Raw genomic sequence first — 27,509 nt, 5'->3', positions numbered from 1 at the left:
TTGTATTGAATTACGGAAATAAATTAACTTTTTGGTGATATTCAAATTTTTATGAGATACACCTGTATATATATATAGCTGGATTCAGGTAGGGCGGCCTAATTTTGAGGCGGTGTAGCGTATCGCATATACGCTATGCCGCCGTAAGTCAGAGAGGCAAGTGCTGTATTCACGAAGCACTTGCCTCCTAAGTTACGGCGGCGTAGCGTAAATGGGCCGGCGTAAGCGCGCCTAATTCAAATGAGGATGAGGGGGCGTGTTTTATGTAAATGACTCGTGACCCGACGTGATTGACGCATGCGCCGTCCGTGGACATATCCCAGTGTGCATTCCTCCAAAGTACGCCGCAAGGTCGTACTGGTTTCGACGTGAACGTAAATTACGTCCAGCCCCATTCACGGACGACTTACGCAAACGACGTAAAATTTTCAAATTTCGACGCGGGAACGACGGCCATACTTAACATTGGCTAGGCCACCTATTTGTTCGACTAACTTTACGCCTGAAAACGCCTTACGTAAACGGCGTATCTTTACTGCGACGGGCAAGCGTACGTTCATGAATAGGCGTATCTCACTGATTTACGCATTCTAGGCGTAAATCAGCGTTCACGCCCCTAGCGGCCGGCGGAACCAGACAGCTAAGATACGACGGCGCAGGCAGTCGTATCTTAGGTAGGTTTAAGTGTATCTCAGTTTGAGAATACACTTAAACATACGACAGCTTAGATTTAGAGTTAAGACGGCGTATCTACTGATCTGAATCTGGCTATAAGAGCCGAAAGTGAAAATGGCAATAATTCCTGCTGTGGCTGAGAAGCAAAGCATTGTGGCTGTGGTATGTGTACACCCTGGCCGCTGCAGCTAGCATGAACGAGCCCTTACCGCCCTCCATCCACTAACCCCTTCAGCTGCAGCGCTGTTCACATGCTTTCCTCACAGCGACAGCAGGAATTATACCCCATGTCATTTTCAGCAGGTGTTAGCACCCACCAAACACGAATCTGGACACTTTACAACCGCCATGTAACCATGTTCAATGCACGCAGCTGTGGCTCGCTCAAAGGGTAAAGCAGGTGGTGAGCAAATGCTTTTCAGAGAGCAACACCAACATGCTCTAAAACACAAGACCACATATGCTGGCCATACATGGGTCAAACTCCAATCAAATTTTCTTTCGAAAATGTTTTCTGATCCGATGGTACCACTATTGATTTTGAAATGTGACCAACCAAGCCTTCAATTTCACCTCATGTTGCTACAGAAATGAATTTTCGTAGCTGGGAATCTTCTTTTCTTTCTGGGCATCTTCTTTTCTTTCCGGGAATCTTCTTTTCTTTCCGGGAATCTTCTTTTCTTTCCGGGAATTTGCTCTTTCTGGGAATCTGCTTTTTCTTTCCGGTAATCTTCTTTATCTTTCTGGGAATCCTCTTTTCTTTTCGGAAATCTATTCTTTCCAGAAATCTTCTTTTCAATCCGGGAATCTTCTTTTCAATCCGGGAATCTTCTTTTCAATCTGGGAATCTTCTTTTCAATCCGGGAATCTTCTTTTCAATCCAGGAATCTTCTTTTCAATCCGGGAATCTTCTTTTCAATCCGGGAATTCTTTTCTTGTGCTCATACGCAATTGTTTTTCCATTATATTTCTCACACGATTCTCCCATCGATGATTAGAAAATCCTCTATTTTTCCAAACATTTCCAACATGCCCGATCACTCAAATTCGATGGCCGCACAAAAATCTGCTGTTGCTGTGGCCCACTAATGGTGCAAAATTTGAATGAAAATTCTTAAAAAATGTTTTTGAAAGAAATTACTTTCAGAATTTTAACCCATGTACGGCTGGTCCTAGGCCGGCTATGCAATTTTCTTTCCTTCAACCCCAGGTTGAGGGAAAGAATATTGCTTGAATCCCTCTTCAACAACAGTCAGTGTTGATGGCGAAATCCCTCCCACTGCGCTATTGTATTGTGACAGCGGGAAGTTTCCCAGCTGTCAGAATACAGTGATCGCCGCCAGCAGTTATCAAATGGAAAAAAAGAACTGACGGGCTGCCCAAACATGGATCAAAATTTTGATCCGTCAATGTCCGACTTTAGGGCTCTTTCGGACAAGCATCCGCCAACGGGAATGTGTGATTGTTGCTGGTAAAAAAAACTAGCCAATCATCCAGCTGTGTCCAGATGTGGCACATAGCCGCCAGTGAATGCGGCAGCCTATTCGCCTGTCTGATAGAGGCCCTTGGCTCACACTCAATGGATGCAGAGGCCCGGATTCTCGTACGAGTTACGCCGGCATATCTCCAGATACGCCGTCGTAACTCTGAGTCCGAGTCGTAGTATCTATGCGCCTGATTCTTACAATCAGTTACGCATAGATTTGTATTCGATCCGACCGGCGTAAGTCTCTTACGCCGTCGTATCTTAACTGCATATTTACGCTGGCCGCTAGGGGCGTGTACGCTGATTTACGTCTAGAAATATGTAAATCAGCTAGATACGCCAATTCACGAACGTACGCCCGGCCGACGCAGTACAGATACGCCGTTTACATTAGGCTTTTCCCGGCGTAAAGTTACCCCTGCTATATGAGGCGTACATGAGGCGTACCAATGTTAAGTATGGACGTCGTTCTTGCGTCGAATTTTGAAAATTTTACGTCGTTTGCATAAGTCGTTCGCCAATAGGGCTGGGCATCATTCATGTTCACGTCAAAAGCATTGGCTTCTTGCAGGTTAATTTGGAGCATGCGCACTGGGATACTTTCGTAAAAAGCGTCATTTACGTGGGGTCACATTAAATTTACATAACACACGCCCACATCTACCACATTTGAATTAGGCGGGCTTACGCCGGCCTATTTACGCTACGCCGCCGCAACTTTGGTTTGAGAATACGGCACTTGCCTGTCAAAGTTGCGGAGGCGTATCGTAAATAGGATACGTTACGCCCGCACAAAGATACGCGGTTCTACGTGAATCCGGGCCAGAGAGTGCAGCTTTCCTGATTATAGATCAGTGATTGCTCAGGTGGTGATAATGAAGGCTGATCCTCCCATTCAGAGATCAGTGTGAGGAAGGGCAGGATACATCATATCAATGGTAAGAATCTAGAACGGTGTGATAAAATCCTCATAATGTACGTACATCACCTGGAGGGGTGAGATTTCTCTCACATGTTAAAAAAAAGTGTCCAGGCTGATGCCCCCCCATCCCCGCCGACTCTTCTCTTTCCCGTGGATAATATCTGTTACACTCTGCGGCACACAATACACATTTCCTCTGGAGATTTATCTTGTCCCTGCCTTGTCTATCGCTTTTAAGCACAAGCTTATTGGATTTATGGTTTATTATAGCAGGCAATTTGGCTGTGGTAGCGGGAAGCCGGGCTGCCGCTGACATTCAGGGCACAGTGGCCTGTTTCTGCAGAGTAATACATCGGCTGATGGTTTGTGGAAGTCCTATGGGTAATTTTTCTTCTTAAAGTAAAGCTGTCACAAATCTGGGCCATGATGACAGCCTACATCAGCAGAGGTTCCCTTCAGTGAAATCCGCATGGCAGAACGATCAGAAGATGTGGTGATATGGCAGCTGAAGTTATGTGCCAATCTCCACTTCTCCTGTGCCCTTAATGGCAGATCTACTACTGGGGCAGACTGTGCAGCCCTCTGGGGCCCATTTATACTGTCTATACATAGCGAAATAGGTGTTTGTGCTTGGGCAATAGTTGAATGGGGGGGGGGGGGGCCTTGGCCTATCCCAATAATTGATCTCATCCTAGAGGTCTTTATTGATTCTGTCTACCGTCCACCAGGTTCCAATTAAACTACACTATATTACCAAAAGTATTGGGACACCTGCCCTTGAACATTAATGGCATCCCAGCCTTAGCCCATAGGGTTAAAAATTGAGTTAGCCCACCAGAGGCGGCCCGTCCATTATGGGTGACGCTCATACAGTTAATGGATATGCATAGCATAAATCTATCCACAGCTGCTGCGGTCACCCCCAACTCATGCATCTGGACCCTTTCAGGGTGCCTTAATTACAGGGTGTTTTTTTTAAGCACCTGATTAGAGCCATAGGCTTCAAAATAGGGTGGACCCGGAGCACAGAGCATTTAGCTTGGAGCCCACCCAGGTGTGTAAGAAAAACAAATGGATATTCGCTTTTCTAACACCTCTCCGCCAATCAGGAAACGTGGGTCTGTTACCCATTTCCAGATTGGCTGAAAGGTCAGGCGATCTTACTGGATGCCTAGGAGGAGGGGAGGAGCCGCGCGGCAGAAGCTGCTGTGATCTCAGAAGAGAAGATGGCACAGGAGATCCTGCCAGATGCCCGCCACAGCCTGTCCCCCTGCCCGATGTGCCTGCTGATGGGGTAAGTGCCAGTGGACCATCAGACAGCACGGGGGTTGTGGTTGTTTGCCACCCTCCCCAAACAAAAAACGCCACTGTGGCCCACCCGTTGCAGCTAGAACAGCTTCAACTCTTCTGGGAAGGCTGTCCACAAGGTTTAGGAGCGTGTCTATGGGAATGTTTGATCATTCTTCCAGAAGGCCTGGCTCGCAGTCTCCGCTCTAGTTTATCCCAAAGGTGTTCTATCGGGTGAAAGTCAGCACTCTCTGCAGGCCAGTCAAGTTCCTCCACCCCAAACTCACTCATCCATGTCTTTATGGACCTTGCTTTGTGCACTGGTCCAAATCATTTGGTGGTGGTGGTGGTGGGGGGGTAGGTTGGTGTGGGGTTGTTTTTCAGGGTTTGGGTCTCAATCTGGATTTGGACATTGGCTCAGCATATCCCTCCAAAACCCAAGTTACGGTGATGATGTGCATTGTCACAGGGAACCAAAAGTCAACTGGAGAACAGTTAAGGCGCAGTGTAGAGGTCCATCTAAGGTTAAGTATTCCCTTGCGGCAGTCTCAGCTTTGTTGCAAGTTATCGAGAATATGTGTGTGTTGTAAAGTGACCCTGAACAGAGAGCCTAACATAGCCTAGAAGAACCCACCTGGGGTAGGCCTCTTATGACCTTGCTTGGTGCCCAACAAGAAGGAAAACATCGAGGACGTGACTGACAACCACCCACCTATCCTTACATGCAAATGAATGCCCTTAACCCTGTTATCCAATGCACTGAACAACAATTGTCACACAACCGCCATTGTCATGTGCCGACAAGGTACATTGGGGTGCTATTCAAAATGAATAAATGGCTCCCCAACCCAGCGCTGATTGTGCATTAACAGAAACATACAGTAAAATCTGCAGTTACTGCAACATTCCAGAGTGAATGGGCTCCAAATGATCAGCGGTGGAGCAATAGGGGACAAGCCAAGCACAGTGTAGATGACATCAGCTGCCTTATTTCTGAATCTACCTCCTTGTGATATGAGATTTTTTTAATTACATTTTTTCTGAAGTAACCTTTGCTTATATTTTTTATTATATACTCTGTATGAAACTACATTATCAAGCACCTGTCATGGATATAAAGCAGAAGCTGACATTTGGTGACTGTGATAACATTTAGATAATCAGTTCACACTGATGTCACTGTGACACGTATATGATCCCATCAGCTCAGGTTCTGTTATTAGGGATATGTTATTTTTTTTTAAGTCATTCAGTTTGCAAAAAGGTAATATCACAGCTGTAAATAAAATTACTTGTCTGCCTTCTAACAGGACTTGGTTATGCATACAACAGCCTGCATTTTACAGCCCATTCATAAAATGTAGGCAGGAGCATGCATAATCAAGTGAAGTATAATGGAGATTGGAAATCAATATGTGGAGCTTACGTGCTGTACTCAGTCTTCCCAGCTACACACAGCAGATAGAGAGCTCCTTGATTGGAGGAGAGACGGGCATGTGACCCAGTCACGTAACCAGACTTTCTTCACAGCAAATGTATCTCTAAATGTATTTTCAAAAATTGCTTATATATCTACTTTATATTTGCTTCCCATATTCTCCTGTACACCAGGGCTCAGGGAAGGCATGCAGCAAGGTAACGCAACTTTAGCGCTCCATTACGCTGCTCATTGCCATATTATAGCATTGTAGGCTTGCAGACAGAAGTGGGCAGAGTGATGACTCCATCAGTCTTCTTCTAATCCTTCATTAGACCTGGTTCACACTGGTGCGACATGCGCTCTGACTTCGAGAGCACATGTTGCATGATGTGTACAAATGAATGTTTCCCTAACCGGTCCGGCTTTGGAAAAGGTTCCTGCACCCAGAGGCGTAAAATGTCGCCTATGGCAAGCACTGAAACTGCGCCCCTGTCAAAACATTTGAAACCTTTCAGATAACCAGGGACAGATAGGGACACAGTGCGACAAGGACAGAGAGGCACACTGGGGACCACTGGCGGCTGGTGCTGAAAATTTTGGGGGCGCAAACAAACTGAAAAAAAAAATCAATTGCAGCCACTGTGCCAATCAAACGCAGCCACTGTGCCATTAATGGCCAGTCATCGGCCGTCATGGGGGCACCTGTCACTCCCCTCCCCGGGTCAAGTAGCAATATTAGCAATTGCTGTGCCGGTGCCGCGCTTCAGCAGGCCAGCCGCGATGCATGGAGCTACATTAGTGCGGGAGGCGGCCACAGGAGGACGGGTGGGGTTTTTTTTGTGCGGGGGGTAGCTTTTTGCCGCTCCCCTCCCCATGGCGCCCATTGCATTTGCCATGGCTGCCATACCCTAGATACGCCACTGCCTGCACTACCTTGGTCCGAATTCTGCCCATAGAATTTAATGGAAGTCGCATCCAAGTCGGATCCTCCTCCTAATTGATGTGATTTGGATCCGACAGCTAGATTACACAGTCATTCCCTAAAGTTGCGCCAAAGTAGCGCGACTTTCAGGTCGTGGTAGTGTGAACGGGTCAGTTGGCTGGGATTGGGAAGAAAGCAGCAAGCTATATTTATTACATTTTGCCTGTCATGAGAGAAGTATGGTGGCCGCCATTGCTGGTCTCCTAAAAATACTAGCCGCCTGCCTGTGTGACATAAATACTTCTAAATCACAGACCTGAAACATGCACCATGCTCCAGAGCCATGTCTTGTGTAATGTATTCTTCTTCCCTGACCAAAATCCTCATTGCACCTGCTGTACCTGCACAGTGTGACTTTATAGCATTGTGTTGGGCCATCCTAGGATGTATCTCCAGCATCTAATGGTCACATACATACGAGAAGAAAACATTGCGCATGGCTGGGGTGGATTACACCAATTTAATATAAAAGTACAGTTGTCCTTAAAAGAACACCATACACTAGTGGAATTTCTTTAGATATTTTTCATCTCATTCAATTTTCTAATCACTAGTGGTATCAAATCGTGTTAGTTTTTACCGACTATTGCTCCTTGGTGAGCCTACCGCCTATTGCTGCTTGGTGTGCCTACCGCCTATTACTGCTTGGTGTACCTATCGCCTATTGCCCTTTGGTGTGCCTATCGCCTATTGCCCTTTGGTGTGCCTACCGCCTATTGCTCCTTGGTGTGCCTACAGCCTATTGCTCCTTGGTGTGCCTACCGCCTATTGCTCCTTGGTGTGCCTACCGCCTATTGGTCCATGATGAGCCTACCGCCTATTGCTCCATGGTGAGCCTACCGCCTATTGTTCCATGGTGAGCTCCTGCCTATTGCTCCTTGATGAGCCTACCGCCTATTGCTGCTTGGTGTGCCTACCGCCTATTACTGCTTGGTGTACCTATCGCCTATTGCCCTTTGGTGTGCCTACCGCCTATTGCTGCTTGGTGTGCCTACCGCCTATTACTGCTAGGTGTGCCTAACGCCTATTGCTCCTTGGTGTGCCTACCGCCTATTGCTCCTTGGTGTGCCTAATGCCTATTACTGTGTGGTGTGCCTACTGCCTATTACTGCTTGGTGTGCCTGCCGCCTATTACTGCATGGTGTGCCTACCGCCTATTGCTCCTTGGTGTGCCTACCGCCTATTGCTCCTTAGTGTGCCTACCGCCTATTGCTCCTTGGTGAGCATATTGCTGCTTGGTGTGCCTACCGCCTATTGCTCCTTGGTGTGCCTACCGCCTATTGCTCCTTGGTGTGCCTACCGCCTATTGCTCCTTGGTGTGCCTACCGCCTATTGCTCCTTGGTGTGCCTACCACCTATTGCTCCTTGGTGTGCCTACCGCCTATTGCTCCTTGGTGAGCCTATTGCTGCTTGGTGTGCCTACCGCCTATTGCTCCTTGGTGTGCCTACCGCCTATTGCTCCTTGGTGTGCCTACCGCCTATTGCTCCTTGGTGTGCCTACCGCCTATTGCTCTTTGGTTGGCCTACCGCCTATTGCTCCTTGGTGTGTCTACGTCCTATTGCTCTTTGGTGAGCCTACCGCCTATTGCTCCTTGGTGAGCCTACCGCCTTACCGCAATTAGAATCTTGGTATAAAGACAGATTACAGGTACTTTTACTAAAAAGATTTACTGAAAAGATTTTGTAACCTCATCAGGAATAGAAGAGAAAACTAAATGGTGGTTGGATGTATTTAGCTGGAGGTGTTCTTTGACTTGTTCGAGTTATAGCTTATTAAATCCAGGTAAGACCAACCACTGACTTTTTTGTCTGCTTGTGTCGGTTACCATGCCACTCTCTAGACCTCATTAAGACCCTTGCAGTAATGGAACTACTATCGACTGGCCGCATAAAATCCTAATAGCGCCAATCCCGTGGTGGTCTTCTATTAATGGGTATTAAACAAAGCAGCTTCATTGATCTCTGTACCAAAATAGGCGTGGGCCTCTGAAATGTGCAGCTTTTAGAATTGACTCAATAGAGATGAAACAGCCGGCATCACGAGGCTGAATCTATTCATACAGAGCTCAAGGTTGACAATGCTGTAATTAAGAGATCTTTTAATCTGCGCATTAAATTGATACCAAGAGGGAAAATTAAATATCTGCCAGTGCTGACGTATCTTTATTGCTGTGCTGGGACATCAGACCACATTATGGAAGTGAGACAAGCGTTGTCTATAGCAGCCAGCCAATAGAAAGCTTATTTTTTTCTCCATCTGCAGTATGGACACATGGGAAAAAAGAAGGATTGCCTTTGGGAGGCATAGAATACCTGTTGATCCTATCAAAAACCTATTGTCTTTGTAACTTTTTCCGTACTAAACCAAAATATCAGCTTTCCCAGCTATTTCTGTAAACAGAACATTTCCTCCATATGTAATGGAGATAAGGTGAGGGGTGTGGAGGGATGTTTGTAGTCTAAATCAGGAGAGCAACCCATAGGTGACAATGTTGCTCCCCCTTAGATACAGTGTAGTGAGTGGCCGTTGTCACCCAAGGATAGAAACTGTGTTACTGGCAGGATGGGCAGCTAAAAATAAATTTAAAAAGCCTAAAAAAGTAAAGGATTGTAACCACCACGGGGGTTCACCCTAAAAAAAAAAAAAAAAATTTTCTACCATGGCATCCAGCATACTAGCGCGAGCTACAGTATGCCTTTATTTTTATTTTTTGAGCCGTACTCACAGTTTAATCCCGTTGTTAAGTTTTAGACTCCCCGCGGGGAATGGGCGTTCCTATGCAGAGGGAACATGATTGACGGCCCGCTATGGCGCGTCACGATTCCCGAAAAAAGCCGGAGTAGGACTCGGCTCTTCACGGCGCTATACGGCGCCTGCGCACAGACTAGGAGCTGACTGCGCAGGCGTCGTGAAAGGCCAAGTCCTATTTCGGCTATTTTCGGGAAGCGTGACGCGCCATAGCCGGCCGTCAATCATGTTCCCTCTGCATAGTAACGCCCATTCCCCGCGGGGAGTCTGAAACTTAACAACGGGATTAAACTGTGAGTACGGCTCCAAAAAATAAAATAAAGGCATACTGTAGCTCACGCTAGTATGCTGGATGCCATGGTAGAAACGTGTTTTTTAGGGTGAACCACCGCTTTAATGCCGCGTACACACGACCGTTTTTCGGGTTCTAAAAAATGACGTTTTTTTTTTATGTCATTAAAAACAATCGTGTGTGGGCTTCAGAGCATTTTTCGGGTTCTAAAAAATGGGCCATTTTTTTTTCAGAACATGCTCTATTTTTTCACGACGTGTTTACCATGTTGTTTTTAAGGTTGTAAAAAATGGTCGTGTGTGGGCTTTAGCGACGTGAAAAATCCGCGCATGCTCAGAAGCAAGTTATGAGACGGAAGCGCTCGTTCTGGTAAAACTACCGTTCGTAATGGAGTAAGCACATTCATCACGCTGTAACAGACAGAAAAGCGCGAATCGTCTTTTACTAACACGGAATCAGCTAAAGCAACCCAAAGGGTGGCGTCATCCGAATGAAACTTCCCCTTTATAGTGCCGTGTTGTACGTCACCGCGCTTTCCTAGAGCATTTTTTTTCACGATCGTGTGTAGGCAAGGCCGTTTTAATGATCGGGTTGAAAAAAACTTTGTTTTTTCTAGACCCTTAAACACCTTATTTTTTTAACCCGAAAAACGGTTGTGTGTACGCGGCATCAGGAAGGGTAGGCCGAAATATATAAAATGTTTTTTGTTGGGTTTAGAAATGTTTTAAGTGAATGTCTATTTAAAATACAATGTTATATTAATTTATAAGGTACATATCCACATTCCCAATTCACACTACTATTTTGGGTAGAATAAAAGTTCCGTATATACTCAAGTATAAGCCGAGTTTTTTAGCAAATTTGTTTGTACTGAAAATGCCACCCCCCCTCGGCTTATACTAGAGTCTCCTTTTTGCGCCTGATCTCCCGGACTTTGGGGACCCGGTACTGGTATGTTGTCTGGGGGGACCTACGGCCGGGGAGCACCGATTTTTCAAAGCCGGGCACCCCTTCCATAGACTCCCATGTTAAACGGTAATTTCTCCTGTGACTTTGGGGACCCGGTACCGGTATGTTGTCTGGGGGACCTACGGCCGGGGAGCACCGATTTTTTAAAGCCGGGCACCCCTTCCATAGACTCCCATGTTAAACGGTCATTTCTCCTGTGACTTTGGGGACCCGGTACCGGCTGGTCGTAGGTCCCCTAGACCCGGAACTTGGCACACATGTAGACCCATTTCTTCTCTACAAGTGTGCATTCGGGTCGGCTTATACTTGAGTATATACGGTAACATTTCCTTGCCATGATTAAGCCTAACCAAAATCAGCCTGGTTTGGCCTAACAGTAGCATTGCAAGTGGTTTACATTGTTAGAGAGTGCAGGTAACATATTGTTTCAGTAAAATAGATCTGATCTGGTAGACTTGCAGTAAAATAAGAGCATTCACAAGCTTTCAGATTGCTCAGTTCTCCTATGGAAGATGGTCTGGCTTATGTAATGAGCAAATATGACTATCCCTATGGCCCCCTATGGGCCTATATATGTTTGGGTATACATGTTTAATGGGGGTCTGGTATATATCGCCTTTGGTTTCCCAGCAGAAGGAAATCATAGGTAGTGATAATGCTTTGACCGAATGAGAACTCTAGATACGTCTTCACAATCCCCTCATGCTGCAGCTACTGTATACAAAATTGTCTTGCAAACTAATGGGCCACACTGACCACTTGGTGTACCTGTTCCTATATGCTTTCCTTACTATGGACATGATATCACTAGTGCTTATACAGCAGAGATTTCCCCTAGTACCTCTCCAGATTGTCACGGACAGGATATCACTAAGACTCGTGCAGCTGAGCTTTCCCCTAGTACCTCTCCATATTGTCATGGATGGGGCATCATTAGGGCTCATGCAGCTGAGCTCTCCTCTAGCGACTCTCCATATTGTCATGGACTGGGCATCACGCAGCTGAGCTCTCTCCTAGTACCTCTTCATATTGTCATGGACTGGGCATCACTAGGATTCATGCAGCTGAGCTCTCCTCTAGTGCCTCTCTTCATATTGTCATGGACTGGGCATCACTAGGACTCATGCAGCTGAGCTCCCCTCTAGTGCCTCTCCATATTGTCATGGGCTGGGCACCACTAGCACTCATGCAGCTGATCTCTCCCCTAGTACCTCTTAATATTGTCATGGACTGGGCACCACTAGCACTCATGCAGCTGATCTCTCCCCTAGTACCTCTTAATATTGTCATGGACTGGGAATCACTAGGATTCATGCAGCTGAGCCCAGCCCTAGAACCTCTCCATATTGTCCTGGACTGGGCATCACTAGGACTCATGCAGCGGAACTCATTCCTAGTGCCTTTGCAGACTATCATGGACTGGACATCACTAGACCCCAAGTAACTGAGCTTTCCCCTAGTGCCTTTCTGGATTGTCGTGAATTTGACATCACTAGGCCTTATGCAGCTCAGCTCCCCCTGGTACCTCTCCAGATTGTCATAGCAGGATAGCGCTAGGACTCGTGCAGTTGAGTTCCAGATTGCCTTATAAACATAGAAAAGTGATGACAGAAGAAAGATCAAGTGGTCCATTGAGTATGCCCCTATGTTTGTCCCAAGCATGTGTGAATCCACTTACTGTTGACTGACTTACTACCTCTGCTGGAAGTCTGTTCCAAGCATCAGCTACCCTTTTGGTAAAATAATACATTCTAAAATTAGTTTTGAACTTTCCCCCTGATAGTTTGAGGTCTTTTCTCCCCTGTGGAGAGCTCCCCCCTAGTACCTTTTCAGACTGTCATGGACAGGACATAACTAGGCCTCATGCAGTTGAGCCCTCCCCCTAGGGAGACCACGTGTCCCGGATTGCCCGGGACAGTCCCGCATTTTGCAGGTCTGTCCCGGGCACAGTCATTCCAGGACAATACAGTGTCCCGGAATAAAACTGACACGGACACCACCCCCGGGCCAATCTGATGCCCCCAAAAAATGCCGCCACATCACCGCTTTACTCACTGACAGTACTTGTCCTGGCCGGGAATGCCTGGAGGAGCACAATCCCGCCCCCTGCGTGTGATTGGAGAAATCATAAATCCTGCCTCTTGTGTCCAATCACTGTGCTGTGATTTGTTACAGCACAAGCTGATTTTTGGGAAGGGAGGGTGTCCCTGAATGGTAGTTTGGAAATGTGGTCACCCTACCTCCCCCTAGTTAGTACCTCTCTAGACTATCATGGACAGATCACTAGGCCTCATGCAGTTGAGCTCTCCTTCTAGTACCACTCCAGTACCACTCCATCAATAGGCCTTCTAAAACTAAGATTTCGAATATTACTAGGCCTTCTACAGTTGTGTTCTCCCCTAGTGCCTTTAAAGGCTGTCGCGAATAGGACCTCACTAGGCTGCATAAAGCTTTCTTCTCCTGACCTCTTTTACGACTTGGGGGGACATCCAATCCTGTCTTGAAGGCCTCCATGTTAGTAGAGTAGAATAAACAGCAACTCTCCATTTCAAGGTTTAAGTATCAGTCTCACATCATTATCAAAGTTTCCATAGGAACACTTTCTCTTAAGGGGTTGTAAATATTCGTGTTTTTTCACCTTAAAGCGGAGTTCCGGCCACAATTTCACTTTTTAAATATAAACACCCCTGTAATACACAAGCTTAATGTATTCTAGTAAAGTTAATCTGTAAACTAAGGTCCGTTTTGTTAGGTTGTTACAGCATTTAGACACTTTATAAAATAGAAATTGACTGGGGCCATCTTAAGTGTGGGCATCATGAAGCCAGACTGTATGACTTCCTGGATTTCAGCCTTGCAGATCTAGCACATGCTCAGTGCTGCACAAGCAGTGTCAGATCAGGTTTCAGCACCTGTGCTGTCCAAGTCACATGATTCTTTGAGACTGGGGAGTGCACAGACTACTGGAAAGTTACACCCACTACATTCCCAGGAGTCTGTGCGGTGTAGGTTAGGAAGCATTAAGCACCTAAGTGCAGGAAGTGGGAAGATTAACTATTCTGCCTAGCAACAACACTTTAAAGGCATCTAAAAAAAAAAAAAAAAATTCGTAAAGGACTAATGACATTTTTTTAAAACTACTGATGTAATGTTATATTTATAGGTGGAACTCCACTTTAATGCTAATATGCAGTCACCGCCCCCCCCCCCCTGTTTTACTTACCTGAGCCCCGAACTTCCGAGGGCGTGATCCCCCGTCGTTCTCCCCATGCCTGATCGGCTCTTCATTGGATAGATTGATAGCAGCGCAGCTATTGGCTCCTGCTGCTGTCAGTCAAATCCAATGACGTGGCCGCCGGGGGGCGGTCCGAGTCATACAGTCAGCGGCTATGGATGCCGATTGTATGCAAGGTAACCCCCTCGGGAGAGAGCTTCCCAGAGGGGGTTAGCTCTTGCAGGGAGGAACCGCAAGAGCCGCCGTGGGACCCCAGAAGAGGACGATCGGGGCCACTCTGTGCAAAACTTACTGCACAGTGGAGGTAAGTATAATGTGTTTGTTATTTAAAAGAAAAAAAAACTAAGCTTTAGTACCACTTTAACTCCACACAGTGGAATGGCTCTTTTGCTTGCCTCTGCTACACATAGAAGACATGCTCAAAGGTCCCCATGAGGAGCATATTCAACTGTGCCATGTTTACTCAGGTTGGAGGAACCCAAAAGCCAACAACATGGTGCCTTCTAATTCACCTGTTATAGTGAAATCTAAGACACGACCTTTCACAAAACTGCGCCACACCATATACACTGACATGGTCTTTCTTCACTGTGGGAATTCACCAATCACAGGCATGGCAAAACCTACAGTCCCCTTTTAAAAAGATGTCTATGATATGTTAGAATCCAAGTGATATTTCCCCATTCTACACTAGAATATAGTATGGATGGAGCAGCACATGATATGGGAAGGTCACAGCAGGTCACTGCCCTTTCACACTGGGGCAGTGGGTGCGTCTGCAGCACTTTACCGCCAATTTCACGGCGCTATTTGCCCGATAGCGGGGTGCTTTTACCCCCCCGCTAGCGTCCGAGATTGGGTTAAAACCACCACAAAGCGCCTCTGCAGAGGTGCTTTGCCGGCGGTATAGCCGCGGTGCCCATTGATTTCAGTGGGCAGGAGCGGTGGAGGCGTGGTAAACACACCGCTCATTCAGCGCTCCAAAGATGCTTCTAGCAGGACTTTTTTTACCGTCCTGCTAGCGTACCGCTCCAGTGGGAAAGCCCCGATGGATTTCCCACTGGAGAGACAGTAGCAGCTATGCATGAATCTACCCATTTGTGATAGAGGGGGTGGTTGCAGAAAAGGGGCAGCGCCCATGTGCCCTTATGGATGCACCTCCACTGTTCTCCACTCTGATATTGTTTAGGTTTTGTGAAATCTTATATTGTACTCTATCCTACCATATTGCACAGGCTCTCTTTGTACCGCAAACCAACCAGAAGTTTGGCAGAGGTGACAACCAATTGCATTGGCCAATAAATGTTTACGGCCAGAGGACCAGATTAGATCAAAAGACACATCTATATGTCAATAGTAAAGGTTTTATAAAAAGTCATTCTTAAAGACAATTATTAAACCACATACACTATGTTGTCAAAAGTATTGGGACACCTGCCTTTACACGCACATGAACTTAATGGCACCCCAGTCTTAGTCCGTAGGGTTCAATATTGAGTTGGCCCACCCTTTGCAGCTATAACAGCTTCAACTCTTCTGGGAAGGCTGTCCACAAGGTTTAGGAGTGTGTCTATGGGAATGTTTGCCCATTCTTCCAGAAGCGCATTTGTGAGGTCAGGCACTGATGTGAACAAGAAGGCCTGGCTCGCAGTCTCAGCTGCTCTATCAGGTTTAGGTCAGGGCTTTGTGCAGGCCAGTCATGTTTCTCCACCCCAAACTCGCTCATCCATGTCTTTATGGACCTTGCTTTGTGCACTGGTCCAAATCATTTGGTGGAGGGGGGATTATGGAGTATGGTTGTCTTTCAGTGTTTCAGTATACCAAGGCGTCAGTATACCAAGACATTTTGGACAATTTCATGCTCCCAACTTTGTGGGAACAGTTTGGAGATGGCCCCTTCCTGTTCCAACATGACTGCGCACCAGGGCACAAAGCAAGGTCCATAAAGACGTGAATGAGCGAGTTTGGGGTGGAGGAACTTGACTGGTCTGCACAAAGACCTGACCTAAAACCGATAGAGTAGCGGAGACTGCGAGCCAGGCCTTCTTGTCCACATCAGTGCCTGACCTCACAAATTCGCTCCTGGAAGAATGGTCAAACATTCCCATAGACACACTCCTAAACCTTGTGGACAGCCTTCTCAGAAGAGTTGAAGCTGTTATAGCTGCAAAGGGTGGACAAACTCAATATTGAACCCTACGGACTAAGACTGGGATGCCATTAAAAGTCCATTGTGCATGTAAAGGCAGATGTCGCAATACTTTTGACAACATAGTGTATGTGGTTTAATATTTGTGTTTAAGAATAACTTTTTATAAAACCTTTACTATCGAAATATAGATGTGTCTTTTGATCTAATCTGATTGGACCTCTGGCCGTAAACATTCACTGGCCAATCCACAAAAGAAAAATATACTGCGCTAAAGATAAATAAATTTGATGTAGTGTTAATGAAAAACAAAGCTGCGACACCTAAAAACATGCGATACTCATGTAACAAATGTGTAGAAAAAGGGAGAAATAAAGTCGCGCTAAATAATATGTGACACAACGTGATAACAATTGTGCATAATTGATGAATGAATAAATATTAAAAACAATACCAAATATAAGTGTATATAAATAAGTGAACCGAGTCCAAAAAATGCACAAAATGAAAGTCCAACACTCAGGCCTCGTACACACGATAGGTTAACCAGAGGACAACGGTCTGATGGACCGTTTTCATCGGTCAAAACCGATCGTGTGTGGGCCCCATAGGTTATTTAACCATCGGTTAAAAAAAAAGCCAACTTGCTTTAAATTTAACCGATGGATTCCTAACCGATAGGTCAAAACCGATCGTTAGTAGGCACGACCATCGGTTAAAAATCCACGCATGCTCAGAATCAAGTCGACGCATGCTTGGAAGCATTGAACTTCATTTTTTTCAGCACGTCGTTGTGTTTTACGTCACCGCGTTCTGACCGATCGTGTCAGAACGCGGTGACGTAAAACACAACGACGTGCTGAAAAAAATGAAGTTCAATGCTTTATGGTGTGTGGGCGCGACGGACCATCAGTCAGCTTCATCGGTTAACCGTTGACAATGGTCCTTCAGACCGCTCTCATCGGATGGACTGATCGTGTGTACGAGGCTTAAAGGATGTTGATGCCGTCAAACGTGGAGATGATAGAAGATAAATGAATCCACCACCAAAGTGATTGAAAGTAGCCGCTCCTCACTGGTGCACCAGAACGGAGAGTAAATGAATGCCCTTACCGGATATGATGGACCCCCTGTTAGACGAGGTCATGCGAGCCTGCGGATGAGCCTCTGCGGGGTGACAAGAAATCCCAGGGCTGTATGTCGCTCCACTCCTAACGGTTCCCAACAGCTATGTATATCCCGTCCATTGTCTCCCTTGGATGGGATCTCACCCTCTATGGGAGAAAGACGGTCTGCTCCTAAACTCGGACTCAGCATACCATGGGAAACCGAAAAAAGAAGGGGGCTCAAGATGGTGTGATATCGTAACCACTCAGGTTTATTAAATAAAAAATGGTAACAGAAAATCACAAGAATAACATTTAAAATTGCAGGAAGAAAAAACTAAAACACGTACGCACGTGCTTCCCGGGGTCACGTTGAACGCGGTGACGTCAGTGCGTGGCTTGGCCATCCGCGCAGAGCCACGCCGGCAATTTTTAATTTTATTCTTGTGATTTTCTGTTACCATTTTTTATTTAATAAACCTGAGTGGTTACGATATCACATCATCTCGAGCCCCCTTCTTTTTTCGGTTTCCCATGGTATGCTAAGTCCGAGTTTAGGAGCAGACCGCCTTTCTCACATAGAGGGTGAGATCCCATCCAAGGGAGACAACGGATGGGATATACATAGCCGTTGGGAACCGTTAAGAGTGGAACGACATACAGCCCTGGGATTTCTTGTCACCCCGCAGAGGCTCATCCGCAGGCTCGCATGACCTCGTCTAACAGGGGGTCCATCATATCCGGTAAGGGCATTCATTTACTCTCCTTTCTGGTGCACCCGTGAGGAGCGGCTACTTTCAATCACTTTGGTGGTGGACTCATTTATCTTCTATCATCTCCACATTTGACGGCATCAACATGCTTAAGGCCCCGTACACACGACCGAACATGTCTGCTGAAACTGGTCCGCAGACCAGTTTCAGCGGACATGTTCGGTCGTCTGTACGTCCGACCGGACAATTTTCCGGCGGATCGGACAGGTTTCCAGCGGACAAATGTTTCTTAGCATGCTAAGAAACATGTCCGCTGAAAGCCTGTCCGTCGGACATGTTCGTCTGTACAGACTCACCGGACATGTCCGCTCGGCCGAAAGCCCTCGCATGCGTCGAAGTGATTCGACGCATGCGTGGAAGCATTGAACTTCCAGGGCCGCGCACGTCGCTGTGTCATCGTCGCGGCCACATCACCGCGTATCGTGTCCGTGCGGATTTCTGTTTGATGGTGTGTACAACCATCAGACAGAAATCTCCGAGCGGACATGTCTGCTGAAAACAGTCGGGCGGACCGGTTTCAGCGTACAGTCCGTCCGTGTGTACGAGGCCTTAGTGTTGGACTTTCATTTTGTGCATTTTTTGGACTCTGTTCACTTATTTATCTATATACACTTATATTTGGTATTGTTTTTAATATTTATTCATTCATCAATTATGCACAATTGTTATCACGTTGTGTCACATATTATTTAGTGCGACCTTATTCATTGGCCAATGCATGTGCACGCGTGCGCGTGTGCTTGCTGTAGAATGTTTGTTTGCATTGTGATGCTGTATGTATTATAGGAGCAGCTGACATTTGCCTCCGGGGATTCTATACCTCCCAAGCTGCTGAAAAGGATTTAATATAGTGTGGCATTTTCAGTCAATACAGCAGATAAGGTCAAACGGGTCAGCCATTTCAATTCCAGGCAGAGAATTCCCCCAGTCATTAAATACAGCAGTTCCATCCCACAAAATGTGCTGATAATACCTTGGTTAACGACACACAAGCTCAACTCAAGGCCAAATAGTGCTGTGCCGAGCCCATGAGCCGGAAAAGGAAAAGCTTGGGCCCCATATAGATGGCACAGAGTCCAAAAAAAAAATGTACTGATGTGTAAGAACACCTTCTATAGGATGGCCAGGCATGACTGTGCATCACCATGAAGTTATAGGATAAGATATGAGATGTGCAGTATATGCATGTGTGTATATTTATTATTATTTTATACATTGAGCTCCAATTGGATGATATATAGAGACCTATGAATACATAGATCTAGATATTGATAGATAGTTATATATATTGATGTGATTGATACATAGTATAGATTAAAACAGATAGATAGATCAATAGATAGGATAACATTTTTAGAGAATAATAAATGGCAGTAGACAAATGACAGTTGGTAGGATAGAAATAAGAGAGAAATATGAAATTGTCTATATCCTATACACATTTCTATACAATTTCTATATTTCTATGGTTGCATATAGATCGCCGGGTGCCCGTAGCTCAATACATGGTGCAGTTCAGTGTCTTTAACCCCCATCTGGTCTTTTAGGTGAATCCGAATAACAAATCTTTGCAAGACTGTTGCATAGAGGGCATCCCCTGAATTGCAACATAAGCATGTTTGCTCAGCACAAGACATACTCCCTGTTCGTGTAGGAAAAATTGGACATTGCAGCTTGCATTCTATGCATTGCAATTTCATTGAACCCCACCTGCCTCCTTCTTCCTTTCCATTCTAATTCATGAAAATAGCCCCAATGCTTGCCCTTACCTTTTGGGAGCTGAATGACTGGGTCCAGTGGTACAGCACCAGCTTGTCCTTGGATTTGGGGCTGGGGTTGGAGGCTTCGGGCTCTTCCTGGCCCTCATCGGTTTTGCCTCCATCGTTGTCTATAGCTGAAATAGGCCACCAGCTGCAATTAGTGGGAGTAACATTGCTGGCAGTCGCCATGACAGCCGGAGACAGAAGAAAAGGAGACGGCTGAGAGGGGCTGCTGTTCTAGCACAGAGCATCACATGGCTCTATGGACATCACCAACAGCTCAGCATCCTCCCATTACTCATCTGATGCTAGCTGGCTGAGCGATGCTGATGCTGACAATGAGGCGCTCGCACTTCTACACACAACAGATGCCTGGGTGAAAAAAAAAAAAAAAAAAATCGCTGCTTCTAGTATTCAACCCCCGTCACCGTCCCTATGGAATTCCTTCTCTACACCTGAAGGTCAACTCCGTATTCGCCCTTTAATTTTCCCCTGTTGCTGAATGACATGTAGGGGTTGATTTACTAAAACTGGAGAGTGCAAAATCTGGTGCAGCTGTGCATAGAAACCAATCAGCTTCTAACGTCAGCTTGTTCAATTAAGCTTTAACAATAAAACCTTGAAGCTGATTGGCTACCATGCACAGCTGCACCAGATTTTGCACTCTCCAGTTTTAGTAAGGCTTCATGTACACAGGATGTTTGAAAAGCTCATCTGAAAGCTGGAAACTTGACAGCTAGTAACCAACGTTTAAAAATGCAGTTTTGCCGCTTTTACGAACCGCGTTTATGCGTGTTTAGCGGCATTTATGAGCGTTTGCGTCTAGAGGTGTTTTTTTTTACGGATAACCTCAGGAGATCCTCCCAAATGCACGCGAGGCATGGAAAATAAGTACAATATTAACCATTTTAGCCTCTCTTTTTCTTTCTTTCTTTCTTTTTCTCTATGTCTCCCCTCCCACCCCTTCTCTCTCTCTCTCTCTCCCCCCCCTCTCTCCCCCCCCCCCTCTCGCTCTCTCCCCCTCTCGCTCTCTCCCCCTCTCTCTCTCTCCCCTCCCCCGTCTCTCTCTCTCCCCCTCTCTATCTCCCTCTCTCTTTACCCCCCTCACTCTCTCTCCCCCATCTCTCTCTCCCCCTCTCCTCTCTCTCTCCCCTCCCTGATCAAATACCACCAAAAGAAAGCTCTATTTGTGGGGAAAAAAGGACGTCAATTTTGTTTGGGAGCCACGTCGCACGACCGCGCAATTATCAGTTAAAACGACGCAGTGCTGAATCGCAAAATAAGTACAATATTAACCATTTTAGCCTCTCTTTTTCTTTCTTTCTTTCTTTCTTTTTCTCTCTGTCTCCCCTCCCACTCCTTCTCTCTCTCTCTCTCTCTCCCCCTCTCTCCCTATCTCTCTCTCTCTCCCCCTCTCTCCCCCCCCCCTCTCGCTCTCTCCCCCTCTCCCCCCCTCTCTCTCCTCTCCCCCTCTCTCTCTCTCCCCTCCCCCGTCTCTCTCTCTCTCCCCCTCTCTATCTCCCACTCTCTTTACCCCCCTCACTCTCTCTCCCCCTCTCCTCTCTCTCTCCCCTCCCTGATCAAATACCACCAAAAGAAAGCTCTATTTGTGGGGAAAAAAGGACGTCAATTTTGTTTGGGAGCCACGTCGCACGACCGCGCAATTTTCAGTTAAAACGACGCAGTGCCGAATCGCAAAATAAGTACAATATTAACCATTTTAGCCTCTCTTTTTCTTTCTTTCTTTTTCTCTCTGTCTCCCCTCCCACTCCTTCTCTCTCTCTCTCTCTCTCTCTCCCTCTCTCCCTATCTCTCTCTCTCTCTCTCTCTCCCCCTCTCTCCCCCCCCTCTCGCTCTCTCCCCCTCTCCCCCCCTCTCTCTCTCTCTCTCCTCTCCCCCTCTCTCTCTCCCCTCCCCCGTCTCTCTCTCTCCCCCTCTCTATCTCCCTCTCTCTTTACCCCCCTCACTCTCTCTCCCCCATCTCTCTCTCCCCCTCTCCTCTCTCTCTCCCCTCCCTGATCAAATACCACCAAAAGAAAGCTCTATTTGTGGGGGAAAAAGGACGTCAATTTTGTGTGGGAGCCACGTCGCACGACCGCGCAATTTTCAGTTAAAACGACGCAGTGCCGAATCGCAAAATAAGTACAATATTAACCATTTTAGCCTCTCTTTTTCTTTCTTTCTTTCTTTCTTTCTTTCTTTTTCTCTCTGTCTCCCCTCCCACTCCTTCTCTCTCTCTCTCCCCCTCTCTCCCCTCTCTCTCTCCCCCTCTCCCCCATCTCTCTCTCTCTCCTCTCCCCCTCTCTCTCTCTCTCCCCTCCCCCGTCTCTCTCTCTCTCCCCCTCTCTATCTCCCTTTCTCTCTACCCCCCTCTCTTTACCCCCCTCACTCTCTCTCCCCCATCTCTCTCTCCCCCTCTCCTCTCTCTCTCCCCTCCCTGATCAAATACCACCAAAAGAAAGCTCTATTTGTGGGGGAAAAAAGGACGTCAATTTTGTGTGGGAGCCACGTCGCACAACCGCGCAATTTTCAGTTAAAACGACGCAGTGCCGAATCGCAAAAAGGGGCCTGGTCCTTTAGCAACAAAATTGTCCGGGGCTTAAGTGGTTAAATAAATAAATACAAGTGAAAAGGTTTGATAAAAATCAATATGTTGTAAATAATTTAAATCCAGAAAATAATTGTCCATAAATTAGAATGCAAAAAAACAGGTAACTATGCACCAGTGCTAGGTGACCTAAAAAAAGTCAGTGAACGTGAATTGCTGTATCCGCTTGTCAAACAACTGTGTTGAATTCACCACCAAATCAGTAAAAATTGACTCTTACCAAATTACCATGACCCCCCCATGACAGAGGATCAAAGAATGCCTATAATGATTTACAGCTTAGCTTCAAGAGACAGCAGGCACAATCATGGATATTCAGCAGTCGCCTCCCAGTCAATCAAATCAGCAGAGGATATGCGTGGTACATAAGAAAATAAAAACGCTCCATATAGTGTAAAACCTTATGAAATGTAATTGTATAAAACACAGTATTACACTTACACTTTAGCAGTTAAAAGAGAGCCTGAAGTCTGGTGTTCCGGCCGGTGCACAGACAACCGCGTCGCTCCGCCCGACATACGTTTCGTAAAAAACTTACTTCGTCCAGGGGCCCCTTGGGGGGTACTTGAGGACAAAAATACCATGTGCTCTGGCCTGGCACATTTTAAAAAAAAAGTGCACATACTATGGCCCAGATTCTCAAAGGCGTAACGACGGCGCAACACCATTTGCGCCGGCGTAAGTCCTAATCTGGCCCCGGGTATCTATGCGACTGATTCTTAGAATCAGTTACGCATAGATACCCATTAGATCTGACAGGCGTAAGGCTCTTACGCTGTCAGATCTTAAATGCAATTTTTTTTTCGCCGGTAGGTGTCGCCGACGTCGTTTTCCCCGTCGCTTATGTAAATTAGCTAATTACGACGATTCCCGAACGTACGCGCGCTCGACGCAGAGAATTTACGACGTTTCCGTAGCCTTTGCGGCGCGTAAAGTTGCCCCTGGGTCTATGAGGCGCAGCCAATGTTAAGTATGGCCGTCGTTCCCGCGTCGAAATTTAAAAAATCTACATCGTTTGCGTAAGATGTCCGTGAATTGCGCTGGACGCCATTTACATTAACGTCTAAGCAAATGACGTCGGTGCGACGTCATTTAGTGCAATGCACGTCAGGTAATTTACCCGACGGAGCATGCGCAGTACGCTCGGCGCGGGAACGCGCCTAATTTAAACGGTGCCTGCCCCATTTGAATTGGGCGGGCTTGCGCCGAGCGCTTTTACGATACACCGCCGCAAGTTTACAGGTAAGTGTTCTGAGAATCAGGCACTAACGCTGTAAACCTGCGGCGGTGTAACGTAAATCACATACGTTACGCTGCCCAGGAGCAACGTAATTAAATGTGAATCTGGGCCTATGTCTGTAAAATTGACTGTTGGGTCATTTATTAGAATGAATGGGCTGCTTGAATGCATTGCACCATAACACACATACATGCACACATGCTGTCACACAGGTGCGAATCCAGGCTTAAAGCATTTGTTACCCCAACATTTCATATACCTGATATGTACCTGCTGTACCATGTACTTGTATGAGAGAGTATCTTATTCTCTTTGTATTACTTTCTTTATGTGAAATCCCTGGTGTTCCTGCCAGTCCCTCTGCTTTCCTATTAAAAACTGAGCACACTAAGCAGGAGAACACATCGTGGTCAGTTCTTTAGCTATGCTGGGAACTCAGCCTGCTCTCCTCCAATGACCAGACTTGTCCTGACATCACCCCATCCCTTGCACAGCCTTTCACTGGGAAGCTCAGTGTGCTGCTTCTTCTCCTCTCCCTCCAGCTCTTATGTAGCTGAGAACAGAGGGAATGGGATCACTTATAAAAAAAGAAGAAAAAAAGTATTTATAATGATTTTATTTTATTTTTATATCCATACACACGTTTTGCCTTTCATTTCTATTTTAAACTAAATAGGTTGTTTTACAAGATGTTAGTGTACAATTGACATGCGTACTGCCGAAAAATTGGTTTGTTCTTGTTTCATTTTGTTTTTAAGCTTTTTTGGGAAATTCGGAAATTCAGGAAATTCGGAATACGGAAAGTCTAAAATTCGGAAATTCACAATTTCGGAAATCCGAAAATTCAGAAAATGAAAAATTCAGAAAATTTAGGAATTATCTAATTATCTAACAAATTCAAAACTAAACAAATTGCACATGTCTAGTGTACAATCACTTTGGGCCAGATTCACAAAAGAGATACGACGGCGTATCTCTGTTTTAGGGGCTTCCTAACTATGCGACTGATTCATAGAATCAGTTACGCATAGTTTGCCCTAAGATCCGACAGGTGTAATTGAATTACACTGTCGGATCTTAGGATGCAATACCTCGGCCGCCGCTGGGGGGAGTTCGCGTCGTAAACCAGCGTCGGGTATGCAAATTAGTACTTACGGCGATCCACGACGGTTTTTCGCGTTCGCTACGTCGCTGCTAGTCTAGTTTCCCGTCGCAAAGTTAGTCGTCGTTTTAGCTGCCCTAACTTTACACAGCCCATGTTAAAGTATGGCCGTCGTTCCCGCGTCGAAAATGAAAAAAAAAAATTTCTTGCGTAAGACGTCCAGGAATACGAAAGTACGCTACGCACGTCGCCGTTCGAAAAAATCACGTCACTTCGCGCAAAGCACGACGGGAAATTCAAAAGTGAGCATGCGCAGTAGGTCCGACGCGGGAGCGCGCCTAATTTAAATGGCACACGCCCCTTTGAATTAGGCGGGCTTACGCCGGCGTAGGTTTTCATTGCAAGTGCTTTGTGAATCAGGCACTTGCGATCAAAACTTGCGGCGGTGTAACGTATCTACTATACGTTACGCCGCCGCACTTCTACGTGAATCTGGCCCTTTATGCTTATATAGGCATTTAGTGACTCGGGATGTTTATAAAGTCAACATAGGCTGCAAATCGTACCATTCTTTGCATTAAGATAAAAAGCCTTCTGTGTGCAGCAGCCACCTTTAGCCCCCCCCACCCCCCCTTAAGGCTCCATGCACACTGAAGCTGATAAACTGCAGTTTATTGGCGTTTTGGCTTTTTTTTTTAAAGCCCATAAACTGAACTCTATGTTAGCCAATGTGCCCATACACACCTGGGCGTTTTTTAGTGTTAATGAGCTTTGGAGTTTATTGGCTTTTTTCTGAACGCCCGAAATTTGCATTCAAAGTGACGTTTTTTGGCGTGAAAAAACGCTGAAAAATGCAAAACGCTGAAAAACGCTGAAAAACTCTTAAAAACACGTTTTTCAGCGTTTTTTAATCCATTGGAAAAAAAAAGTAAAAAAAAAAGCTACACTGAAAAACGCTGATTAAAGCTATTGCAAAAACGCTAAAAAACTTTGAAAGGCTCCCTGCAAAGCTACTGGCGTTTTTTTTATAGCTTTTATCAGCTTCAGTGTGCATGGAGCCTACTTACCTGAGCCTGTCCCCCGGCCGTCAAGGACTCTCCCTCCTGATTGGCTGAGACACAGCAGCATTGCCATTGGCTCCCGCCGCTGTCAATCAAAGTCAGTTAGCCAATCAAGAGTGAGAGGGGGCAGGGCTGAACTTGGGCTCAGTGTCTGAATGGACACAGGGAGCTGTGACCTGGCTCGGATGCCCCCACAGCAAGCTGCTTGCTGTGGGGGCACTCAACAAGAGGGAGGGGCGAGGAGCGCCAGTGAGGGGCCCCAGAAGAGGAGGATCTGGGCCGCTCTGTGCAAAATCAACTGCACACAGAGCAGGTAAGTATGACATGTTTGAAAGAAAAATATATTTGGGGGGAAAAAAAACAAAAAGGCAAATGATCAGCAGATTGATTTTTTTATAAATATCCCCCTAGGCTTCCTGATAAAGCCACACAATTTCCTCTATTTTTGCTATTGCCAAAAAAAATATTGTGCATCGAATTATCAAACTTGTCCTACAATTTCTACCTTGGCATCTCTATTAGATCTTGATCGACATAAATCTGAATATAGCCACTTTATTACGACCACAGCCTTCTGTATGTTAATAATTAAGTAGCGTTTTTAAAAATACACCATTTATTGTGATTTTTAAAATTCATTATCAGAACAATTAAAAATGGAATGAGTTTCCTACAATCACTCCTCTATTGTTCTAATAGCACCATCTAGTGGATAAAGTTGTGTATAGCAAATAAAATAGAGGCTGTCTCTCTGTGTTCACACGCTAACTTAAAACAGTTCTAACACAGGTCAAAGATGACAATTGTAGAATAGATGTCTCACAATGTGAATGAGTCTACGCGTCACACCCACTCATGGCCATTGAATTGAGCGCTATCAGTCGTGGTAAACCAAGCCCACCAAGTGACTCCTGGACACAGAATATATGAGTGTTTGTATGGGAAGCGGCAATTGCCCAGCTCTTGATCCACCCCCATGAAGTCAGTATTTGCATATTAGAGAAGGCTGGATTTTGGGATTCCTAAGCATTAGGGAACATATAAAATTTTATTTTATCTTTTTTTTTTTTATTAATAATATGGTTTTAAAAGCTTTGTTTTCAAATGGATATGATTTAGAGGACAAAGGAATCCCAGAGCCCTATGGGGTAGCTAAGTAGACAAGCAGACAAACCGCATTGATTGTCTGCCAACTGAGCCTCACTCTGATAACTCATTCACGCGTGTATGTAAAGTATAGCTTAAGCTATTGAGCTCTGTAAACAGTTTTTTTTACTGTTTTACAAAAGTGAGAGAATGGAAATAACAAAATGAGCCTAAAATTCCACCTATTGGAGAATGTACTAATGTATTAATATGCAATATTTAATCTTTATCACATGATGAATCTGGTGTGATTTACTGTAAGGTTTTGATTGGGGTTAATAAGGGCAGTGGCAATTAAGCAGCTAGCTACATAGTTGAACGGTGTGTGTGTGTGTATATATGTGTATATATATATATATATATATATATATATATATATATATATATATATCATCTATCTTGCAAACTGAAATCACACCTGCTTTGTAAATCATAATGGCAAAAAAAAAAAAAAAACTCATTGGTGACAAAATACAATAAAATAAAGCTCTCTTTGTGGGGAAAAAAATATTTAATTTATGTACAGCATTCCATGACATGATCGCGC

At 45.6% G+C, this 27,509-nt stretch overlaps 1 protein-coding gene across 1 annotated transcript in view; it reads right to left on the bottom strand.

The window, feature by feature from the left end:
• GDAP1L1 (ganglioside induced differentiation associated protein 1 like 1) overlaps positions 1-20,343 on the bottom strand; it is a 50,498-nt gene extending 30,155 nt beyond the window's left edge. The window contains exon 1 of the mRNA XM_040331868.1: positions 19,815-20,343. Within this exon, the coding sequence (XP_040187802.1) occupies positions 19,815-19,994 (180 nt within the window). The 5' untranslated portion in view covers positions 19,995-20,343. The remainder of the gene's footprint in view (positions 1-19,814) is intronic.
• Between the last annotated feature and the right edge of the window lie 7,166 nt (positions 20,344-27,509).

This window comes from Rana temporaria, chromosome 12 (assembly GCF_905171775.1).
Source record: "Rana temporaria chromosome 12, aRanTem1.1, whole genome shotgun sequence".
Lineage (NCBI taxonomy): Eukaryota > Metazoa > Chordata > Amphibia > Anura > Ranidae > Rana > Rana temporaria.
This window is presented reverse-complemented; position numbering and strand designations above follow the sequence as displayed.